At 46.8% G+C, this 22897-nt stretch overlaps 2 protein-coding genes across 7 annotated transcripts; both read right to left on the reverse strand.

Annotated features, from left to right (window-relative positions):
* Window positions 1-905: 905 nt before the first annotated feature.
* On the reverse strand, window positions 906-3215 carry SNRPE (small nuclear ribonucleoprotein polypeptide E). 2 transcript variants are annotated; one of them, XM_065698032.1, is made up of 6 exons: window positions 3126-3215; window positions 2622-2758; window positions 2500-2526; window positions 2077-2139; window positions 1767-1845; window positions 906-1174 (listed from the first exon to the last, which is right to left on the reverse strand). In XM_065698032.1, the coding sequence occupies exons 2-6, from the start codon at window positions 2673-2675 to the stop codon at window positions 1119-1121; spliced, it is 279 nt and encodes a 92-aa protein (XP_065554104.1). In that variant the 5' UTR covers window positions 2676-2758; window positions 3126-3215; the 3' UTR covers window positions 906-1118. The 2 variants fall into 2 exon arrangements, with proteins under 2 accessions (XP_065554104.1, XP_065554105.1); XM_065698033.1 differs by lacking the exon at window positions 2500-2526 and having other exon boundaries at window positions 2640-2758.
* ZC3H11A (zinc finger CCCH-type containing 11A) lies at window positions 2944-21058 on the reverse strand. Of its 5 annotated transcripts, XM_065698028.1 has the most exons (19): window positions 20893-21058; window positions 15588-15650; window positions 14126-14178; window positions 13580-13774; window positions 13268-13387; window positions 12420-12543; window positions 11783-11986; window positions 11509-11625; window positions 10920-11000; window positions 10424-10534; window positions 9656-9718; window positions 9299-9394; window positions 9024-9089; window positions 8001-8498; window positions 7329-7402; window positions 6488-6803; window positions 6022-6191; window positions 5355-5422; window positions 2944-4845 (listed from the first exon to the last, which is right to left on the reverse strand). In XM_065698028.1, the coding sequence occupies exons 4-19, from the start codon at window positions 13631-13633 to the stop codon at window positions 4575-4577; spliced, it is 2433 nt and encodes an 810-aa protein (XP_065554100.1). In that variant the 5' UTR covers window positions 13634-13774; window positions 14126-14178; window positions 15588-15650; window positions 20893-21058; the 3' UTR covers window positions 2944-4574. The 5 variants fall into 5 exon arrangements, with proteins under 5 accessions (XP_065554100.1, XP_065554102.1, XP_065554099.1 ...); XM_065698030.1 differs by lacking the exon at window positions 15588-15650 and having other exon boundaries at window positions 20912-21058; XM_065698027.1 differs by lacking the exon at window positions 15588-15650.
* Window positions 21059-22897: the final 1839 nt, after the last annotated feature.

The raw sequence follows: 22897 nt of genomic DNA on the forward strand, positions 1-22897 counted from the left end.
AAGGGGAGACCTTAGAGCAGCTCCAGTGCTTAAAGGGGCTCCAGGAAAACTGGAGAAGGGCTTTGGACAAGGGCCTGTAGGGACGGGACAAGGGGAATGGCTTTAACCTGCCAGAGGGGAGACTGAGATGAGCTCTTAGGCAGAAGCTCTTCCCTGTGAGGGTGCTGAGGCGCTGGCACAGGGTGCCCAGAGAAGCTGTGGCTGCCCCATCCCTGGCAGTGTTCTGTTTTCAGGCTTCAGCTGATCCACAAATTAAAGTTTTGGAATACCAAAAGCTTATTATATGGTACCTGGTGCAGCCTCTGTGGCAGGATTAATGTATCGCAACCCCAGCCACCTTAGTCCCTGAGGAACAACTACAGCCAAACTCTTCCTTTTCTCTCTTTCCATCAGAAAAGCAGTAGAGGGGCCAACAGTCCCACATAAGTGAGAGAACATCGCTTTGTTCCATGTGATAAGCAATTCAGCTCTTGTGGGGCCTTAAATAGAACCACCAGATCCTCAAGCGGGTGATGAAAATAAACCAACATGATAAAACCCAACCGATACGTCTGATATCCCAATTTACTTAATCAAGAGAGTGCCCAAAAAAGCAAGAGAGATTTAATCCAAAGCAGCTGCCCTGACTTGCAGACACAAGTGATTTTAGGAGCCTTCCTACCAGTGAAGTTTAGAAATGCTGCATCCCTACAGCCCAGCCCCAAGCCCCTCACTAGAGCTATGCGAGCTGCAGGACCACACATCACTTATGGAGGAGCCCACCTTGTTCCAACACAGCTGGAACATCCCAGAACACACAAACATCTATCACAGATCCATAGTGAAACACCACCCTGAGTACGTTTCTCCCCCTTCTCTCCTCAGGGGAGGGCCTGAGGCAGAAAACCACCACATTTCCCTTTACATTTACTGTGAAAAACGTTTATTTGTGACGCACATCATCACTGTTTCAAACTACAAAACCCAAAATCACTGACACAAGGGAAGGGGCAGGTTTCAGCCCTGCCAGTGACCCCAGCTATACAGAACGCCCTCTCTATGAGCTGGTCCTGCTCCCACCAGCTCTTTATTCCCTCTGAAGCACTGGAACCGTTGTTCTAAGTGAAGAACAACACATCCTAGTTAGAAACGCTTTGCAGCAGGGTGATATTGTCCCCTTTCAACATGATCCGACCTGCAACACAGAGAAAGGAAATGAGACAAACTCTGCCAATAACCTCATACCTTCCAAAAACCATTTCACACCAGCCAAGGGGACTGCGAGAGGTCACCTCCACGACAAGAGACCAGGTGCTGATCAGAAACAGAGCCCCACACGGCTGCACTGCTAGGTGTGAGCAACCCCACAGACCCAATTCACACTGTAACACATCAGACACAACCTCCCCTCCTGCACCGGGTGCCTGAGCAGCAGCTCTGTCCCCACCAAGAGCCTGGACTTGCTGCTCATCCCACACTACTGCTTGTGCTCGTCAGGGAGGGTTAAATACCAGCACTCTGGTGGTTCTCAGCTTTGATTTGGTGACACCACAGCAAGCGCCCGAGGTGCTGAGAGCTGCCTATGCAGCCCCAATGCTGTCACTTTGGAAAGACAAAAGCAAGTCTGGGGCAGAGACAGGCTCTCAACCAAAACCACCAGCCCAGGAACCAAGACCTGGCCACTGTCTGCTCCCTGTACCCTAAACTCAACCTCGCAAATGTGTGTTTTGTGCTCTGAAGTGTGGCTGAAGGGAAGCTCAGGCTCCAGGTCACCCCCACAGGCTTACCCAGCTGCTTCCTTGACTTTGTTTTGGAGTGAATCTCCTCCGCATCGTCCAGCACCAAGTTCATGTATTCATCAAAACCCTAAAAATGAGGGATAAAACAGGCAGGGAGCTGAGGCCCCTGGTCTAAACTTCAACAACAAGGATACAAACCATTACCTGTGCTGACCTGACCACTAAGACTATTCACTGGAGAGACACGAAGCGTTTCCGCCCCTCCAGCACTAGTTTTTCCTGACACAGTTTGATGAACGTGAAAAGAAAGATATAACCCCCACTCTATGCAAGCCCACGAGGACATCAGGATACTCACAATGATGCAGCCTTCAATCCGCATGTTCACCTGCTCATAAAGCCAGACCTGGATCCTGGACCTCTGCAAAGCGATGGAGGAGGAAGGGAACAAAAGGGATCACATCATGATCACACCAAACAGTTCTGTTCTATGCATTAAGCGATTCTGACCCCCAAGAGGCACCGCAGCGCTCGGCGCTGGGTCTCTCACACGGTTTTTAAGGCGTGACACCCGTTTGGAACCCAGCACCGGAGAACAGCACCAGGATCAAACGCCTTGTTCCACCTTAACTCAGCTTCGTGTGAGCCTGAGCCCGGAACGAGCGGCTCTGCTCCCGCACCCAAACGGGAGCGCCCGGGTCCCCTCCCGGACCCCACCTAACAACGGACCCCGCCTCGGCCCCGCTCCCGACCGTCCCCTCACACAGGCCCCGGTACTCACGTTCTGCAGGTAGCGGAAGATGAGGTTCTGCAGCGGGGCGTTAAGGACTCGGCACTGCCACAATAACCCCCCCCCACTCCCCGCCGCCCTCCCGTCCCCCCCACCGGCCGCAGGAAGGATACGATGGGCTGCACCATCACCTTCTGCACCTTCTGGCCCTGCCCGCGGTACGCCATGGCTGCTCCCCGGGCCGCCACACGCTGCCGCCACAGGAAGCCGCCGCGCACGGAACTGTGGGATGCTGGAGGACCCGGCCGCTCTAGGAAGGCGGGAGGACTGCCGTCTCTACTGCTCCGGATAAGGGGTGGCTCCCTTGCCACCCCCATATCCACCCCTCTATAGCTCCCTTGGCACCCCCTCATCCCCACCGTAGCCCCTTATCACCCCCACCGACCTACCCCCTCCCTAGCGTCTTTGGGCCCCATGAGCACTCAGGGACACAGCTCCTATGGCAGGTTTATTAAAAACACTGTTAACTGCTGTTGCGTGGAACAGTGCAAGGGGGGTGGAGGCGGCGGGGCATTCACTGCCTTAAATACAATACAAATATAAAAGGGGAGAATAAAATATTTACACAGAGCATGGTGTACATCAACCCGCACCTCCGGGGCCAGACCCTTCCTCACCCAGCGCTCGTGCTCTTCCTCGCTGCAGCCCCTCTGTCCTTCAGCAGGGGAAGGGATGGGTGAACGCTTGCAGAGCCTCAACAGCAGGTTCCTGGAGTTTGGTTTCCAACCTTTTTCCTCCTCTCGGAACAAAGACGTCACAGTGGATTATCAAAGCACACAAGCGTTTTCTTCCAAAGAGAAAGTATCTACAACTGGGTGCAGTGAACACCTGAGGGCCCCGACAGCTTCATGGGAGAGCAGGAAGAGAGTGAAGTCCTTCAAAAACTCAAGGTAATAACTGAAAAATCTATGTGCCACAGAAAGTGAGCACTGGGGGGGCACAGACCCCGGTCTCAGCTATTGTCTTAGGGGTCACAAAGGGAGATTCAAACCCCCTGTCCTGGCTCCAGTTCCTGTATCGACCCGGAGCGCAAGCCTTGGTGGTGGAGCAGGGGCTGAGGGAGGATCCCTGGGACATTCCCAGGCAGCAGCAATGTGGTTGTGGTCCCACAGCAGTACCAGCTTCCAAGGAGGATGCTCCCCTATAAGTTGGTGCCACAGCAGTGCTTCAACACGCGTCCGAGCAGCCGCCACCTCCCAGATGATCCAGCAGTTCAGGGGAGTGATTCTTGGAACAGAGAGGCACTTAAACCAATCCTTCCTTCATCAGTTTCCTGCAGAGGAATCCCGACAACCCATCCCAAAATCCTACCAGGATTCACATCAGCAAAATGCACTGTCCCCCCCCCAGCTTTGGTACAGTATAACAAAGCAGGAGGGGGGTGTGGAGCTGTGCTGCAGAGCTGCTGCTTTTCACACTGGTGTCGTTATCATCCCTGAGGATGGACTGCGCCCAACCACCGCCCCTGGCAGCACATTTGGTCCAAACCACTTCATTATCCTGCTCCCTCCCACCTCGCTATTTGCATTAAGTTACCCTAACAGATTAAAGTCCAAATGATAACATACATAAATAAAACTCAAGAGTTGACATAGTAACTCCAGGCTTTAGATAGCAATTGTCCAAGAAATGAGACTACCAAGGCTTTGAAACGTGCTGAACGTTGAGGTTTGTCAAGGAGGAGGGGGGAAAGAAGGAAGGAAGAAGCTTTAGGTTTAAGCCTTCAGAGAATCACTGCACCAGTACATCAGTCACAACCACCAGAGTCTGCAGCTGGGGAGCTCTCTGTCCCAGAAGAAACAAGTGCTTTGTCCTCCGAATGTCAACAGCAGCCACTGACAGTCACAGAATGGATGCACAGGACCTTGACTCTGACCAGCAGGGAAATGTAGGACAACTGAGTGCAGATACTGCCCATTTCTACCAGTTCAACTGTGCTTTAAGACTCATTGCAAAGCCTCAGCTACAAAAAGGATCATCACCTCTGGGTATCCAGCAGAAAAATAGAGTTTTAATTTCTTAGTTTCTTTTTTTTTGTGTTTGTTTTAATGTTAAGATCCTGCAGTTCAGCTGTCAATCATCTCTGACAGTTCCAAGAGGAGGTCATCCTCATCCTTCCCTGGGTCCAGATCAATTTCTGCTTCCAGTTTGCCTCCTGAGATTTCCCAAATCAGCTTCTCAAAGTCATCTTCTACAGACAAAGGTGCTTTCCCAGCCCCAGTGGAGCTCAGCCGGCGCGTCTTCACTGCCACTTGGGACGAAGTTGAAGTTGAAGTTGAGCTTGAGAGCTCTGACTGAGCCCCAGAGCCTGCCTGGCTTCCCATGTGCAGCTCAGGGCTTGAAGAACAAGAGAGAGTGAATCAGTGTATGGCATTACTTAACCAGAGAGATGGTTTCTGCAAACCAGCTCTTTAAACTTCATTAATCCCTCCCCTACACCTCAACTTTACACATGGTTACACCATTAATCTAAGGCTACTTTTAGGGCTGACGGTATCAGCAGGTACATCTTTCTGTCTGGGGATCTCTCCATGAAGACAGAACCTGGCAAAGAATGTTCCATTTTGTGGCCAGAGACCTTTACTAATTTGACTGTAAAAAAGTTAAGAAGTTGACCTCTGGAGGCATTCAGAAACCCCACAAACTCACTGAAAGGCTGTCCCAACCTCCAGCATTGGAAGAAAAGAATCTAAGTATTTCTGCTGGCTGCTAGACAATTGTTGCAGATTAGTTGCTCCTTTGGATTCCTTATCTCAAACCTCCGCTTTTTCCACATGTGAAAAAAACCCTTATGTTTCATGTGAAAGACACAATGATCAAGAAAAAGAACAAGTGGTGGTTGTTACCTGGGTTGGGGTTTTTCTCCCCTTGGTATGGAGCTGAGGCTGTCCTCTGGCAAAGCAGGAACAATGGCCTAGGAAGAAGCAAGACAGTTCTTATGATACACAGGTAAAAGACTGCTTTGTAGATTCCTCCTCTGCTGCTTCTCCCTTGGCACTGCTGAACCAAAGCACTCCTGAAGTTAGGATTCACTCAATATACATCATGAACACTGGCATGGGGTGCCCAGAGAAGCTGTGGCTGCCCCATCCCTGGCATTGCTCAAAGCCAGGCTGGACGGGGCTTGGAGCAAGCTGCTCTAGTGGAAGGTGTCCCTGCCCACGGCAGAGGGTTGGAACCAGATGTGCTTTAAAGTCCCTTCCAACACAAACCATTCCACAATTCTATGATAAGCTCAAGTTTACTAATGACTGTGTGTCTTTAAGAACACAGCATTAATGGACAAAATCCTTCTCACCACAGAGAATCCCAGCAGAGTATTAATGGAAGCACTGCTATTCACCCAATAAAAAGCAGGATGGCAATACAGCCATCTGACAGAGTACTTTGGGATATCAAAGGGAACAGAGACCTGTAAAACATTGCGATCTTGCATTTATTCTCCAAGAGGATGGTAAAACTTGGGCATACATTTTAGCAGGGATACACTACTGCTTCAGACACTGTCCTTACCACAGCTGCTTTTCTAGCTGGAGGCTCCTTTGTGTCACCACCAGTGGTACTCAAGGGCTTCACAGCTGCCACAGCAGAGGGATGACTCTCGGCTGCCTTACGCTTCAGGGCATGCTTTGTGGGAGAGGTGGTTTTCCCATCCGGAGCCTTCAGGCACGCCTTGGATTTGGCTAGAGGAAAAAGAAGAACATCATCAGCCTTGCTCTGCCTCTGGAGAAGAAAAATAACCAAGAAGTTCTCTCCTATCAGTTCCATCATCCTTCTAGTTAAACAGATTTGGCCACTACATTATACTGTCATTGCCCAGATTTTCAGCAGTACTTTCCACACAGTAAACCCTTATTTACCAGCAAGTCATAAAAAGGATCAGAGAAGTTACAGAAAGGAGTCAGTTACAACATGAAAACTGCCATCTTCTTTCAAAACAAGACCTAAAGGAACTCTTTAACACAGTCTCAACACCTACTCTTAGCTTTCCGTTCCTGGAGTGGAGCTGCCTGTTTCCCTGGTGATACAGCAGCTTCTTTCCCTGGGCTTTCAACCCCATCTTCCAGAGGTTTCACCAATGTCTTCTTCACAAGGTGATGCGCTGGCCCTGAAGCTTCAGGGCTCCCTGATGGTGGGGTTTTGTCCTTGATGGGTTTTTCAACAGAAGGCGGCACAGAAGCTGCTTCCTTCTGAAGCTTCTCTTCTTGGTGGTGTTTCAGTTGCCGCTTCTCCCTCATTATCTCTTCAAGGTTCTTCACTTGAACTTTAGAATTAGTTGTGTTCTGATCAGAGAGCTGGAAAGAAACAAAAGCAATGGACTAATAAAACAAAAAGAAAACGTGAGTGGCAATCCCTCTGAAATGGCTCCATGTGGAACAGCGCATGTTACGACCATTCAGATCTGACCTTTTTTCCATACCATGCGCCTGTAACAAGATCCATGCTGCTTTGCTATGGGAATACAAAAACCTGCAACTCCCAACACAGCAAGCTGCTTTAATAGAGCAGAAGGCTCTAGCTGTAATTTATTATATTCTTTTTAAGTGAGAGAAACTTGAACAAAACCATTCCCTCCACATTAACCTCACAGATTTTATCTGCTCTTAACTGGGTTTCTTATGCACTGTCAGGTGCAAGCAGATTAATTCAAAGCTTGAAGATCTCAGTGTTGTCTGGAAACACTATGAAAGCAACAGACGGCTTCACTGCAGCACTTACCAAACGTGGGAAGAGCAGAGCATGCAGTGAGGTGCAAACAAAATGTAACAAAACTTACCAGAAATGGTATGAATATATGTATGTCTTCACAAAGGACTCACCTCTGCAGGTGTAGAGACAGCTTTGGGAGAAGCCCTGCTCAATTCCACCACCTTCTTTTCTTCTCTTCCAGGTGCTTTAAAACAAGAACAAAACAGTAATGATTTTAGCAACAAAAGAAGTAAAGCAACCTGGCTCCCTTTGCCTCCCTGGCGTGTTTGTTTCTCCCTGGCTAATAATGGGACAAAGAGAGAGGCTACAGCAAACAATCCCAGCAGCACTGGACCTCTCTTCCTCTCTATCACATTATCTCTTTACATGGGTTATATCATCTTAACAATGAGATCTTTAATGCTTTGTCATTTTGGACAAAAAAAATACGGCCCTCACATTATGTTGATATGTGCTCACAAACACACACATCAGGAAGTTAACACATGCCAAAGAGGAAGGTAAACGTGGATTCAGCACAGGGAAGATCTCATATAACAGCAGAAAAAAAACCCAGAAGAGAGGAATTCAATTACAAAGCTCCTCAATGAACAAAGTCTCCAGTGAGAAATCCAGAAAACTTATGCAATTCATGGGAAATATTAGGGTTGGATATTTCGGTACTTTTTTTACCTTTGTAGCCTTAACTCTTTTATCCTTTAGTATACACAGAGGGAAAAAACAACAAGAATCCTAAGCAAACTGGATTTGCTTAACAGGGAAAGCAGGTACCAAACCATTACCTATCAGCTTGGTGATCCGTAGCAATCTCCTCCCTGTCGGGGCAGGTTCAGGTTGTGCTGGTGGAGCTGGCACATTTTCTCCACTCTGCTGCAGCCGCAGAGCTTTCTCCTGCTTGATTTCCTCCAAGGTTTTAATACGCACTTCCCCTGGCTTGGCTTTCCCCGCTGGCTCTGCCAGAGGCACTCTGCTGGGCACAGAGGGAGCCAGCACACTCTGCTTCCTGGGCTCTCCCTCAGCTTTTGTCTTGGGAGGAAGCTCTTCTGGTTTTTGCTTCTCTTCTTCCAATCGCTTCTGGTTTTTTTCAGCCAGAGCTCCTGAGAAAGTTTTGATGCGAACTGCAGGGGAAGGTTTTGCCCCCAAGTTGGGATCTTCTGCTTTACAACGTCCTTCAGCCTGGGCTTTAGCTGGAGGTTCTCCTCGTCGCTGAGAAGCTCTCTCAAGGCGAATTTCTTCCAGTGTTTTCACGTGGAACTCTCCTGCCGGCTTAGCAGCCTTCTCTGGCATCATCAAAGAAAAGCATCCAGATTTCAAGAGAGTCCAACAAGATGTAAAGCCCCCCACATTTGTTACAGTACTAAGGAAAAACAGGTTTGGGTGTTCCCAAGAATGCACTTTTAAGACAGTATCATTCTGCGTAACCTTCTCCTCCTTTAAGCCACCTGTATTTTTGCAAACCAGTGCTATCCAGAGATAGCCCCATCAGTGTATTTTACTTTGTTACTTTCTCAGGCTGTCTTTCTCTGTCAGCATCTCAAACCCCTGCCCCTGGCAGTGGTTCTATTCCACTTGTGCTTAAGCATCCTGCAGCTTCTGATGGCTCGCAGCAGGAACATGAAACCTTGAGGCACAAGTGGAAAGCACACACAGAGCCAGAGACAGATCTCTGACATCAGCCAGCAGGGCAGGTTCAGCTCTCGAGCAAGAGGAATCAATCAGGCAGATCACTTAAATTCACTTTTAGGGCTGTCTGGAAGTTCATGGGAAGAGAAAAGGAGAAGGCCTATTTAATACCCAGTTATTACCTGTCTCTGTGCTGGTCTGTTCAGAGGGCAATCCTAGCCTCTCCTTCAGAGACTTGGGGACTTGAACTACAAGACAGAAAAGAAAGAGTCAGGGAGACTGCATAAACCTCGATTTTGTGTTCACACTTTGAAATGAGACAGGACATCACTGGGATTCCAAGTTACCTCAAGCCCTCAACCAAGACACACAAAGAACCATTAGAAGAAAAGACAAACAGAAAACCTAATCCAGACAATCTGCGCATCAAATCCAGATGTCAGGTTAGTGGCTGTACCTCTCTTGGGGGCTTTGTCAGCATTCTCCAGCATGTCTATCTTCTTCCCCAGCCTTTCAGCAAGGTTGCGCTTCAGTGGAATGACACTTTTAGCAGCTTCAAAGAGACAGGAAACAAGAAATACTTTAAGAACATTTATCTGGAGGAGGATTTGAGAACACTCAGCCACAAATTTCAGTTCTTCCAGGTACATTTTCTTGTATTTGCCTCTCAGTTGCTAAAACAATTTGACGTTTCTGCAGCCAGTACAGATCTCTTCCAAATGTATTTTCCTGCTTCATACAGCAAATAAAACCCCTCAAACCCAGTCACATTTAGATAAGGGCACCCAAACCACAACTTGCAAAAAGCTCTTACCTGTGGAGGCTTTCCGTTTGCCCAGTCTCTCACCAATGTTGAGCTGAATCACAGGCTCCTCCCCTAAAACAAAGGGTAATCTCTAGCACACAGAAACCAGAAGCCAGTAAAAGCATTGTCTTTCTAGCCCATGTCCCCAAAAGACATGTCTTTGGCTTCTTGTAGCCAAAACAACATAAATGAATGGCTACCAGTAGCAGTTCTACACCTTTTTGCCTTTAAAAGGTATTTGTGTGGATTTAAACACTACCATTTATATCACTCATATCCCTACTGTATGCAACTGCCACTGTCAGCCTCTTCAACGTTTCAGAAACTGGCTACCTGTATAACACCATCTTCTAGAGGTCTTCCCTTTCCGTTTGTCCCCAGTTATCCCTTCATTTGCACACTGACACTTGTTTTGACATCAACTTCTCTCTCTGCACTTAACCCCAGCACCAATCCTGTCACACGCTGTCAACACATGCACTCATTCACAAATCTCACTCAACTTCTCAACTGAAGTCAAATTAAGCACGTTTGAGTAGGATGGTGCTAATGCATGATTAGCTATGGCTTGAAGTCAGGTTGTTAAAAACACTTCTTGGTCTTTTACTGCAGCACAACTGAGCACCTACAAATGCTAAGTCTTTTCCTTTAAGGACAAAAGCATGGTTTTAATGAGAAAAATTCAACCAGCAGGCTAACGTGTCTGAATTAGACTCGTTACTAGTTAAACTTTTGGTTTAGGAGCCATGAAATGACAATAAGAGTATTCACTGTTACCTTGCTTTGCAGACAGTGTCACAGTTCTCACTACTGTCCGTACATTCTCCTTTTCTGGCACAGGAATAGTCCGAGACTGGAGAGGATGAACAGAAATTCCCGAAGGACCTTCTGGATCAGAGCAAGCAAACAGAAGGATGTTTAGGAAAAGAATCCAACCAAACAGAACTATCACAAAGACCACAGCCATTAGTTATTCACTCCTGTCAAACGCACAATGACCAGTGCACTTTGCCTCCGATTTGCCCTTGGACTTCCAACCTAGAATACCAGCTCTCTGAGCTTAAGAAAACAGGCTGCATGCCAAAGTAGCTCAAGGCCTCCAGCTAAACATGGAATTCTGGCCCTCAAGCAACTCTCAGCTGCAATCATCTCCCATCCTGGCCCCAACACCGCAAAGGGTTGTATTCCCCACTGCACAGCCAACTAACTATCCAGGGAATATCAAAAGGATAAGAAAAGGCAGAAGTGAAGGAAATAGGGGCTATGAACTCACCACCTTGTTTTTTTGTTTTCTCCTTTAGTTTCTTCAATTTGATTTCTTCAAGCGTTTTTATTCCAAAATTCAAATTATCATCTGAAAACACAAACCAGGCTCTGAGAAACTGAGGCTGAAAGGCACACACAGAGCCTCCGGCTTCTACCAGCTCAGAACCTTCCCAGAGTGTTTTGAATAAACCCTGCCAACACTCCTCTCAAGTAAAAAAAAAAAGCCATACAACAGATGGCACTTTGGTAAGGAATTGGCACCTATCTCCTCCCACCTTACAGGGTAAAACCTACAGTTTGCAATATTTTAATCCATCTACATTAGATTCCCCTGTCATTAGATATGGCGTTCTACTGCTTGGAAGGACACATTTGCAGGCTTTTCAACTCCACTCTGTGGCTCTATTTTGTTCTGTAGAAGTAAACAAGAAGGAGTTTACTTGTCTGAGCAAGGTACGTGTGACATCATTAGACAGGAATGAGCTCACGGGAATACCTGACTGCTGACCCTGTGTTCTAATGTAGTTTTAGAACATACTTTTGAGTTCATTGTGAAATTCTCCTTCCAATCCCCCCTATTAGAGCTGTTGGGATACCTTGCTTGGAATTAGCACTGGATTTCCTAGTAGAAATTATCCGCAATCCATTATGGGTTTCTGTTGTTGGCTGCTGGATGGCCATTTTAATGTCATCCCCTTCTTCAGAAAGCTGGTCTGAAAAGCAAAAATAAACCTATTCATTTGCAGAATATGGATTAGATAGGATTTCTCATGCTTATGCAGCTCACCCGACGACATTTCACTCCATGATCCACTACACAATTCAGGTATTCTGTGATTTACACATTCACTTAAGAGAAAAAATGCTCACCATCATCATCTTCATCATCATCTGCAGCATTGATTACAACTGGGGGATGTGTAGGACTTGGGACATTTTCAGAGTTTTCCACTTTCATCACCCCCCTCAGTTGGGGAGAGGGATTTGACTGAACAGAAAGTTTGTTTTGCTGCAGTGACATCTGAGGCATTTTAGCATCATCTTCCACAGACTCAGGTGGACTTGGAAGTGTAGCTAGAGGAAGAGGAAGAGCAGCTCTTATGCAGCCATTTAGAACTTTGACCCCAATGTTGCACTCACTGTGTAGATACGGCAGATAATCCACCTGACTACTGAATTCAGAGTTTCCTATTCCCCAACCCAGGTTACACTATGAGCAATGTTTCCCTTCATGCACAGATCTCAAGCCCCACCACCCAGAAAGGATTAAATGAGGGGAAAGCAACCTGAAAGGCAAAGATCCCACAAAGCACAGAGAAGCTGAGCATGAAAGAAAAGATTAAATACCAGAATGACATGCTGTTTAGCTAAGCACCTGACTGCAGCCTTCTCCTTGCACTCATAAACTAGAAGTTCCTTTATGTGTTCTATGGCATTGCACCCACTCATAAACAATACTCAAGATTAACTACTTAGTCTTTCAAGAAGAAAGACCCAAGAAACTCACTTTTGCTCGGAGGTAAGAAGAGTCCATCAACGTAACGTCCTTTGGTGTGATGAAAAGCGCAGTTGGATTTTTGGCAGCCCACTGGCTGGTTCTCCCAGTAGCAAGGAATCTCACTGCGTTTCTTCTGAGGACAAAAAGAAAGCAAAGCTCATGGTGACACTCACCTTGATTTGCAAAGAGACATTTCCCACCACAAGTGGACCAGAGACAGGCTGTGCAGTGCTGAAACATCACTTCAAAGGTCAATTTATCACTAGAAGTATTTTAGCTATAACAATTTAGCCTTAGCTAAGCTTAGCTGTACCAACAACATATTGCCTACCTTTCCTACCCAGTTTGAGCAGACAGGCACTCTCACACATCAATTCACATGGGATAAACTGATACAACGTGTGAAATACTGGGATTATTCAGAAGGAAAAATGTCTTCAATTGCCCAGTTAAATCTACCAAAGTTTATCTTCAGAGCCTTGGTTCCTTCCCATGTTTTCTCTCCCTACCCTGTACTACCCCAAGAGGTTAGAATGGCATCAGATGAAATCCAGGGGCCACTATGAAGCCCAGCCCTCAGGAGATGAGTGCAGGCTGCTTGCTACCACCCTGCTCTACTACATTTAAGCAGTCAGATCAATGTAGTTGCTGTTTCATCTTAAGAGCATAATGTCAGCACCTAATACAATAGTTTTGTGCTGTGATATGTGTAAGAAATTGATCTTTTCCTTTCCCAACTTCCTCCTGCCCCCAGCATCATTTTAAAGCAATGTAAAAGCACATTCAGTCCACCTACAGCAATCGAAAACTGCTTTCAGCGATTTATTTTGAGAACATATCTTTAGGCAAACACTCACATCGATTTCCATGTGTCTGAACCTGCAGATATTCCTGAAACAGCGACCCTCTTGCCAGAGTGTGCAGACTGTTTCATTTCCCAGAGCAGCTTCGCAGTGGCGGAAGGAGCAGCTGTCTCCCTGGAGGCAAAAGGGAATCAAAAAGGTAAATGAAACAGTACAGCCTAAAAAAGATGCCCATGATCTCAGAACTGGCAGCCAAGACTAACTGCTTATTAAGTTAAAAGGTGTCTGTGGGTTTCTTCCCACTCCTCTCTTAAAACTACAAAGAGAAAAGAAATCGAGCCCAAAGCAAAAGAAACCCAAACATACCTTGTTACACGTGGAATAGAAATAGAAGTAGCAGTCATCTCCTTGGTTAGACATAATGGATAAAGCCTTAGTATAGTTCTACAGGTTCACTCAATAGGGACTTCCTCCAGTCTTCCAGTCTGAAGCTGGCTTCACTTTCTTGGACTGAAATCTTCTACTGGCTTGATCAGTGAAATCTTCTTTTTAAAAGTAACCCTAAAGGAAGGCATAAGTAAAAAATAATGGAGGAATGAGCATTCTTCCAGCGGCTTCTGGTTAACCAAATTAGTCTCTTAGAAGGGGACAACATCTTGAAATCAGCTGGTTACAAAACTATCCCAATACTATAGGAAGCTGCATGGGTTTTGTCAGCAAGCATTTTCTTCCATGTCCTTAGCAATAGTTACATGCCTTAGAGCACAAGACACTACTGCTGGAAGCCCAAGTCTTAAAAATGTGGTCATACATTTGAGTTATCAGTCAATGGTTAACTAGTAATTCTTATAAAATATAACTGACACAGTAAGCTTTCTATTCCCATCCCCACAGATCTCCCTGTTCACATACCTGGCCAACTTCAGCAAAGATACTGATCTTCAAAGACTTCCAGTTAACTTCTCCTGTAGGCCGAACCAACACTGAATCCGTGAATTAATAATAAAGGGGTAGAAAGACTTTTCCTCCTCACATTGCCAAGGGAACCTCTCATCCACAATTCAAACATAGGATGTGTTTTTAAACATCTTACAACTAATGGAGGAAGCAAGTCCATTGGAATGCTGTCAGACTGGAGACAGCCAGGGTTAGTTAGCTCTTCAAAACAGGAAAAAACCAAAAAAAAGAGGAAAAAAAAAAAAACAAAAAAAAACAAAAAAAAAAAAACAACCCAGGGCATTTAAAGATGAACTTGTGATTCAAAGTGGCTGCAAAAATGAGGCTCCATCTTCCACAGCCGGGCAATTGCCATTTTAATTTGGTTTGGTTTTTAATTTAAAATGCAGTAAAGTTGCAATTTCTGGTCTTCAAGATTTCTTCACCTATTAAGAAAACACAAAAATCTTCCCCCATCTTTATGACCTGTACAGCAAAAAACAGACTTTGTGTGTATAAATCCACAAATATGTATATCCATACACATCCGTGTTTATACACACAGCAAGAGTGAGGGGTAACAAAGTTAGGAAAGGTGAGAGGAAAAATGTGAATCTGGGGCTATCTGCCACAGAGGAATGCAAACAAAGTCTCTCATTTGGAGGGAACTGGCAAAAATCAAAGATCTACAGAATATTTTGATGACTACGCCTTTGAGGCTGATGCTTTTTATAGAAAGAAATATGGAACAGGAGTGATCTGAGGCCAGCACACAAAGATGCATAGGTCTGTACATGCATACAGTGGAAACACACACACACACATGCACAGTACATGTCGTATGATATCCGAGTGGAGAACAGCTCTGAGTCCCCATCAGCCACGTCGAGCTGCAATCAATCACCAGCAGGAAGGCAGCAGGTCAGGGTATGACAAGCTTTGAGAAGCAGGGAAATGTTCACTTGGCCAGTGGCATGGCTGCATGATACTAACAATTTGGAATTCCTTTGGTTTTAGGAAAGAGTTTGTTTTCTTTTCACAGCAGAGCAAACACTATGAATTTGCCATCATATGCTGTTCCCTAATCCATATATCCATCATTAGCCACTGGTGTAAGATAATGGGAGGCTTGGAACAATGGCTTAGGTCCAATTTAACAGGGATGAATTTTTGGTGCCACCAGAGCTGAACTAATTTTATTTAGCTATAAGCAATTTGGGTTTTTTTTCATATGAAGTCAGAAGCTGTGATTCTTATTTAAGATACTAAATGCCATAAAACCTGCAACCAGACCAGATAAAGTTCAATTTTAAGTGATTCTGACCCCTTTCACTAAAATGCTGCACATTTCTGTACAGTGTTTCCAAGTCTTTTGGACAAAACTGAATGAAATAGTTCTTACAAATTAAGAATAAAAGGTTGGAACCTTTTTACTCACACAAACACTAGTGAATTTCCCAGGATATGGTTTTTTTTTTTTTGGCAGGGAATTTTCCCAAATCTAAAATAAAGAGAGCAAAAGTTGGGTTCTCATATTAGTTACTGGGTTTTGACCGCTTGACAGAGGGAATAAGAGCAGTGGTTAAGTGCAAGGGCTTCTCCCCTTCCTCAGTAACGATGGGACTATTTGCTTTTGACCTTTAGCACCTTCCAAAACAGACTTGGTGTCATACAGATCCCTGTGCATCTACTGCTAAAAATTACTGGTGCTCCTTCACGGAGAGCCTTGCCAAGAAGCCTTTCTCCAAACGTGTTCCAAATACCATTGATAGTTCAATGAGATTTCAAGCACGACTCTCAAGTCTGCACAAGCCAACAAGGAAATAGATGGCAATTGAGGACCACTGCTTTGCTGAGCAGAGCCATTCAAACACAAATGGGAAGGAATTCACAGTCTAGAAGCATTTCTTTTCCCTAGGAAGTGAGAGACACCTGTACAATGCAACATTACTTTATCCACCACCATGGGGGAGAAAAGAAATCCCCTTGGAGCAGCTCAGCACTTTGCTTGCTGCCTTCTATATTCCTGAGCAGACTTCAAGAGCTGTTCAGAATGTGAATGGATCTTGTTTAAGGAATGGGAAAAAAGCAAAACTTTAAAAGAAACACAAGAGAAAACCACCAAATTTCCCACCCCCACCCCCACACACACAAAAATCAAAAAATAATCCTTTCATTTAAAAAAAGGTTAACTTAAAACCTCTTTTGGTTTCTTTTTTCAATCTTGGAGCAGTTAACACACAACCTGAGCACTAAGCAGAGATCAACTGAACTAACCCCTGAAACTCTGAGTAAAAATGAGTAACTCTGGAGCACTCAGCAGGTCTCTCATGGAAGCTGATGAGAATTTTAAACCCTTTTATTTTTACCCCTCCAGAAATCTATCAAAGATTTTGTTTGAAGAGATTTTGAATTCCTTTAGGAAAAATAAAAGAACTACAGATGCAGTAGGGGTGGGGGTCAGGATTTTATAAAGTCTACCTTTGACCAAGGGAAGATAAATGTACAAGGAGAGTCTGTAGTTTGTTTTACAAGCTTGTCATTCTTGGAACTGAAGAAACAGCCCTACTTCCTGGTCTGACCCTCTAGCTTGCTGCCCTGCCTTTGTCCTGGATCAAGGAGCAAGAAGGGAACAGGATGGTTTTGCACTCCAACAAATGCATGAGGGAAGTATTACTGCATCTACCTATGGGCACTTTCTGGTTATAAGGCAGGAAGTATTTCACTTGGACAGTCTCTCTTGCTGCTCTACCTTGTGCCCTAAACCTCTTAAAAGATAATAAAGATGCTTAACAAGAGTGTTTGCTGGAAAAGTTGGATGACAAGGAAGGAGAAGCACAAGGAACTGCAGTGCAGAACAACCTCTTGCTAAAACATCTCACTCTCTCTGTAAATCTAAAAGCTTGTTTGTCCAAAACAGAAGCAGAATACTCAACATTCCTACTCTTTACATTTCTTCTAGTCAACTCTAGCTGTTAAATGCTGCCTAAACATGGATTGCAGGCATGTGCTGAGTGAGGGTGACAGCACTCAAGAGCCTTGCAGAGCAAAGATCACAAGGCTGCCAGCCAAAAAAGCAAAGGTGAAAGCAGATGGATTGGCCCAGCTTCCTCTGCCACTGAGTCAGGATCATCTTTCATAGTGATCTCTGAAAGTCAGAGCCATGAGTTGTGGTGTGAGTTACTACTACCGGGAGGGCACAGCTGCCCTTCACTAGAGCAATTCTGTTTGAAGATGTGCCACTTCAGGGATCTGATTGAGGATATTCTTCCTTAAAAGAGGCAAATCAGTCTGCTCCTGAAAGAGCAGACTGGCTGTCAAAGAATAACCCTGAACTGAATACAGATGCAGAAGGAATTATTCAAAGCAGGGATCTAGTGATGTGGCCAAGACAAAGCATTCAGATCTGAGCTCTGTAAAAAATCAGTTTCACCCATCTCCCAGTCTAAGAGTGACAATAATACCTTCGAGCTGAAAGTTTCTACATTCTCTGCAAAGCCAGAAGGACTGATGGCAGCAGTTGATTAAGAACTACAGTTCTCCACTGGCCTCCACCTGCAGGCCAAGAATCCTGCACCCGACACTTAGGACTACTGGAATAAACTGAGATTAGCCCCATTCTCCCTCGGGGCAGGATGCTGCTCCACCTTCTGCTGGTTTAAAGTCACTTTAACACATAAAAGGTAATGAAAGGTTCACTGAACAGCAATTTCCTGCTTCAAGTGATCCTGTGGAAGATGGTTTGAACACTGGAGTCCCTGAAGAATTTGATGTGCCTTTGCAGCACCTCGTAAGTGCCCCCCTAACCTGTTCTCAGCTCTCCTGTGCTCAAAGTCCTAAATCATTAGTTTTAGCCTAGCACTGCATGCACAAGCTCAGTGGCGTTGTCAGGAGCTGGAAAGCCAGTGAGCGATTAAGGGAAAGCCACACATGAATTTGGTAACTTGGTTCTTGTAGGACACTTCCTACTGCACAAGTTTTAGTAAAGCCAGGGGGAAGGAGCTGCTTTCTAAAAAAGGACTTATGGTAGTGCAGTGTATCCAAAGATCTCCAGTGGGCCATCACCGTCAGGTTGTCCACGGTTGGTTCAGGGTCCGCATATCAACAGTTAAATGTGTATTTTTGTGTTATGCTTTCTCCAAAGCCATGGAAAATGGTTCTTCTTGTCCTGACTGCTACTGCTGAACCCAGGACACTTCTACAATGCCATATGGTCACATTAGAAATAGAACTGACAGTCTAGTGCTACAATCTGTATGAACTTCTAATAAGTTGGCCTTCAAAAAGAGTATCTTCAATAATGCGTTTTATAATAGTTCTTTTTAGCTGTTATTTAAGTGCATTTTTGTATCTGAGCTCCTTCAGAGCAGCATGAGGTTGAGAGTCTTGAGTCCCATGGCCAAGATTCATGTCTTTTCTCCTACAAGGCACACACTCAGTAGGCAAAGATGGAACAGGAACAACCACGCCTGGAGATGTTAAAGCACAACTAAGCCTATCTTAGCTCAATACATCACCTTCACAGAGCAAAAATTCACATGGAACAGTAGAAAAATCCAGAAGTGCTTCCCAAGCTTCAGGTTACCAGCAGCACCATCACAAAGGTCCACGACATATGGTCTGCAAGTGTTGCTGAAGTGCTGAGGCAAGTCCCTGCTCAACACTGCAAGGTGTGTGCCAGGTATGCTGGGGGTCAACTGAGAAGTTCCACACAACAGATGCATTTGTCCTAATTTCTGGCACCAAAAGGCTTTTGGCAGTATTGCTTTCATGAAGTAAACCCCCTCTATCTTCTCTAGATGCTCCAGAATCCACCACTGCTGCAACTTCAATGGCTGTGCCAGTATGAGCCATATACATGGCCAATCTCTTTGATAGTTCCCGTTTCCCCAGGCACATTTGCAGTCCACTCATCACCTCTTCCAGCTGAAACACCAGCCCACTGGCTCTGCCACAGCATCACTGCCAACATGAGAGCTGTGAACACACATCAACCTTCCGCTGCTAACACCACTGTTAGCACATCACCAGGGAGATGGCCGACACACTCTGCATGGAGATGTCACCAAGGAGTCAGTGTCCCCAGACAAGTACCTGGCTTGTCCTGGATCGTTTGGGGTCTTTTTGTGCCCCACAACTGAAGTTTTTCTCTTCTTCCAGGCAACCGTGGGTGCTTTAATAGACTATGGTCCATAAGGAAGCTCCTTCCACCCTGCTCAGACACCAGGCATGACAGCAGCACACGCAGGTGTAACAGTACCTGCAGGTCCAAAATCCCTAACTGATTTTTATATAGCACCAATTTTTAATGTGGTGGCTTTCCCTTAATGCATAATCTCTTCTAATATATTTTTAGTGGGTGGTTCTCTATTATTCTCTCTGTCCATCAGCTTTTCCTCCTAGTTGTCCTAATGGCCATCAGGAATCAATTCCAAACTAAGGAGACTGCTAAAGCTGCTACAGCTGCTCCTGGGTGAGACTGGGATACTCAGAGAAGGAACAAGGGTCTTTTAGCTGAAACCAACACTAGGCCCTGGCAGCAATTTACTGTGATGATTCATCTCCCTCCCCAAGTGTTGAATTAAAGCTCAAAAAGAACCAATTTCCCCTGGAAGCAGCCATTTGGAAAGGTGCCATTTGAGCTGAGAAGCGGCAGCAAGAGGAAGTTTTCTCCAGACTGGCTTTCCTCCTGGAACACCTTACTATCCAGCAAGAAATCCAGCCTATCTGTTCAGCTTGAGCACTTTCAGGTGTGTCCAAATTCACCTGTGTGCCACAGTGGTGTTTCTGATACCCTTTCAAAACCCCCTGTCCTCAGGAGATCTTCTTTCAACAACCAAATAACACAGTGGTTTATATTAGAAGCACAGATGGCCCAGAGCTCCATCTCAGCATGCACCCCAGAGCACCAGCTCTGGGAACACTCCATGAGCTCCCAACACTGGTCCCTGCAACAGCAAAAATCACTTTTCACTTGCATTATGAACACCAACGTAAGAAAACAGAAACCTCTTGGATCCAATTCTTAACAAACAACAACAAATGTCACCCAATTGGGTTCTTTTAAGCAACCTAAAGGAGAAATTAAGATGACAACCGGGTGCATCCAGAGTTAGTCAGATCCTGAAGGCAATTAGTTCCTTTAGGAAACGGAGGCGCAATTTGTCAGATGACTACATTACAGCACGCCCCTTATACGCATTGCTACAGAAGGAAGGCACAAGGGTTTAACTGGAAAAAGCGGACATTTGTAAAGCACCTACACACGGATCTTCAATTCGAACAACCGAACCCCACCGGCGCTGCCCAAGCATTCCGTTTCCCCGGAGACCACCGGAACGGGGCGGAGGGGGCACACCCAGGCCCTACAGAAGGGCTGACGGCGGAGGGGAGGGCCGGGGTAGGGAACAGGAGAGCTGCGGCCCTGTAATGGGGGAGCGGGGCCTGGGGCCTACCTCGAGCACAGGGGAAGCACTCCCCGTCCCTAAAGTCCCGCGGAGCCGAGGCCGGGGAGAACGCTTCCTCCCCCCTCCCGCTGTCTACGGAGAACCCGAACCGCCCCAGCACCCCCGTTCCACTGCCTGCAGACACCCCGTTGTGGAGGGCTCAGGGCCGCGGCCTGGGCCGCCCGCCCCGCCGGGCCCGGGGGCCGCGGCCTGCTTCCTCTGAGGGGAGCGCAGAGGACCCGGTGCTGGTGAGAGGCCATTCCCCAGCCCCTGCGGTCTACGAACGGCTCTAGTTACCGGCGAGCGGGGACTTTACCGAACCCCAGGGGACAGCCTCCGCCGCCGTCGCCGCCGCGTCACCTCGATCCGCCGGAGCCGCCGCTCGGGCTCTTGCCTTCCCCGCTGCCAGCCTCAAAGATGGCGCCGGGCGTACGGGCAACCTCAGGCACCCGCTGCCAAGATGGCGGGCGGAGCGGCTTCACGCCCGCCACTTCCGGCCGCTGGAGCCGGCTGGGGCGGAGCTCCGCCCACTGGGGAGGCACAGAGGGGCGGGCGGCGCCGATAAACAAGGCGGGCGGGCAGGAAGCGTAAACAAATAAGCGGGCGGGCGGGTTTTTTGCCGTTTTCTCCTCCGACGAATCCCAAGTTTCCTTTAGCTCCAGACAAATCCCTTCTCCACGGTGGGAATGGGATAATTTTCCCCCTTCCCCTCCCTCTCTAGCCCGGCTGCTGTGCCCTGCACCCAGCTTCCAGCCAGGGTGTGCGCCCTGCCCATCATGGCGCCGGGCTGGGGTGTCTGAGGGAGCCATCTCCTTCCTGGTGGCAATGCCTCACCTCGGAGCTGCTCTTTCCAAGCTGGACTCTCTGTTATGTTTTAAGCCTGTTTTCCCAGTGCTCGCCCTGGGGACACCTCTGAAGTCCTGGCAAAGGAGAGAGGTGCATGGGAGGCTCCATGGTGGACCATAGACCTCAACCTGCCTCCCTCAGCTTCCCTCCATCGTGGTGTCCCGGGTGGTACAAGATGGCACGGGCACTGTCCATAAAAGCAGGGCTGAGGCTGCACAGTGAAGCTTTTCCACCTTGTTTGTGTCACCCAGCTCCAAGGGTCAGTGTGGGCAAGGTTTGGATTGAACCCCATCCCTTCAGCCTCCCCCAGCTCCATCTTCTCCTCATGGCTTGGCCTTGCTGTTACTAAAGACCCAGAGGAGCAACCAGCCCTCCATTGAAAGCAGGGGGTCAAGCAGCTCCAGTGCGATCAATACACTTGGGAATCGAGTATTTCAGGGGGGTTATTTCCCGTTGTCCTTATCCGGGCCTCTATGGAGGCACAACAGTCCCAGCACAGAGGGAGGACATGGCTTAAAGCCGGTCCCTAAGAGCTGGGGATCACAACTTCCACCATGCAGCACCTCAGAGGTGCCAGCAGGGAAGGGGACAAGGGAGGATCTTTGCTCCAGGGCTGCTCAGTGCATAGCCCAGCCACGCTGGTTTGGATGTCACTTGACAGCCAGTGCTGGCCTTTGCACAGGGATGGGATGCGTTTGATCCCCATCCCTCTTCCCACCCCGCAGGCCCCACTTCCACGCTCCAGCTTGCTCCGACGGGAAGCCCGAGCATCCTAGGAGAGGATGCGGGATGGATTTCACAAGCTGGTGGACACACATCAGGTACATGTGGGCACATTTTATTCTCTGGATGCACTTTGCGCGGTGTTTCTGCTCAACAGCCAAAGCTTTATTGATTCCAAACCAGGACCCTTCTCCCCCTGCAGATTTCTATGTACCCCCTTTTCCCACCCCTCAACCACTCTTTTGCTTCCACTTGGATTATTATCCTTGCTTGGAGTCTGTTGTCTCAGAAGCCACCAACTGACAATTCATTCAAGTTTGGTTTTTCTCCCCGAGAACCATATAAATTACATGCAAAACACTGTACATAGAGATTAATATCAAAATGCATTACAGATCAGGTGCACTTGAAGCTGGACTCTAGGATATGGCAAACACACCAGGGTACATATTGCTTTGAAACCACCATTGTTTTTTTGTTTTAATGTCATGCATACCACATAATAGTCTTTTGTTTTGTATTTTGGGGGTTTTTGTACAAAAATACCAGTGCTTATTATACTTAGTTACTGGAAAAGAAGAAAAGAAACTCAGGTCTGCGTGCCCTCTTCAAAAGAAAGGTTTGTTGTGAGAGCATTGGATAAATATATATACACACACATAAATGTTGATTTAATACTGTATATATATATATATTTATTTAAGGGGAGGAAATAAACTAAAGGCAGTTTTAG

Source organism: Lathamus discolor, chromosome 19 (assembly GCF_037157495.1).
Source record: "Lathamus discolor isolate bLatDis1 chromosome 19, bLatDis1.hap1, whole genome shotgun sequence".
Taxonomy (NCBI): Eukaryota; Metazoa; Chordata; class Aves; order Psittaciformes; family Psittacidae; genus Lathamus; species Lathamus discolor.

What these genes read in the sequence shown, in the direction of transcription:
- SNRPE (XM_065698032.1), bottom strand. Translation starts at nt 2,675, where the DNA reads ATGGCGTACCGCGGGCAGGGCCAGAAGGTGCAGAAGGTGATGGTGCAG. An exon ending in TCTTCCGCTACCTGCAGAAC is followed by an intron (nt 2,140 to 2,499) that starts GTGAGTACCGGG and finishes ATCGCTTTGCAG; the next exon opens with AGGTCCAGGATCCAGGTCTG. An exon ending in GGATTGAAGGCTGCATCATT is followed by an intron (nt 1,846 to 2,076) that starts GTGAGTATCCTG and finishes CCTCATTTTTAG; the next exon opens with GGTTTTGATGAATACATGAA.
- ZC3H11A (XM_065698030.1), bottom strand. Translation starts at nt 13,633, where the DNA reads ATGTCTAACCAAGGAGATGACTGCTACTTCTATTTCTATTCCACGTGT. An exon ending in CAGTGCTAATTCCAAGCAAG is followed by an intron (nt 11,001 to 11,508) that starts GTATCCCAACAG and finishes TTGTGTTTTCAG; the next exon opens with ATGATAATTTGAATTTTGGA. An exon ending in CTGTCTCTACACCTGCAGAG is followed by an intron (nt 6,804 to 7,328) that starts GTGAGTCCTTTG and finishes GTTTCTTTCCAG; the next exon opens with CTCTCTGATCAGAACACAAC.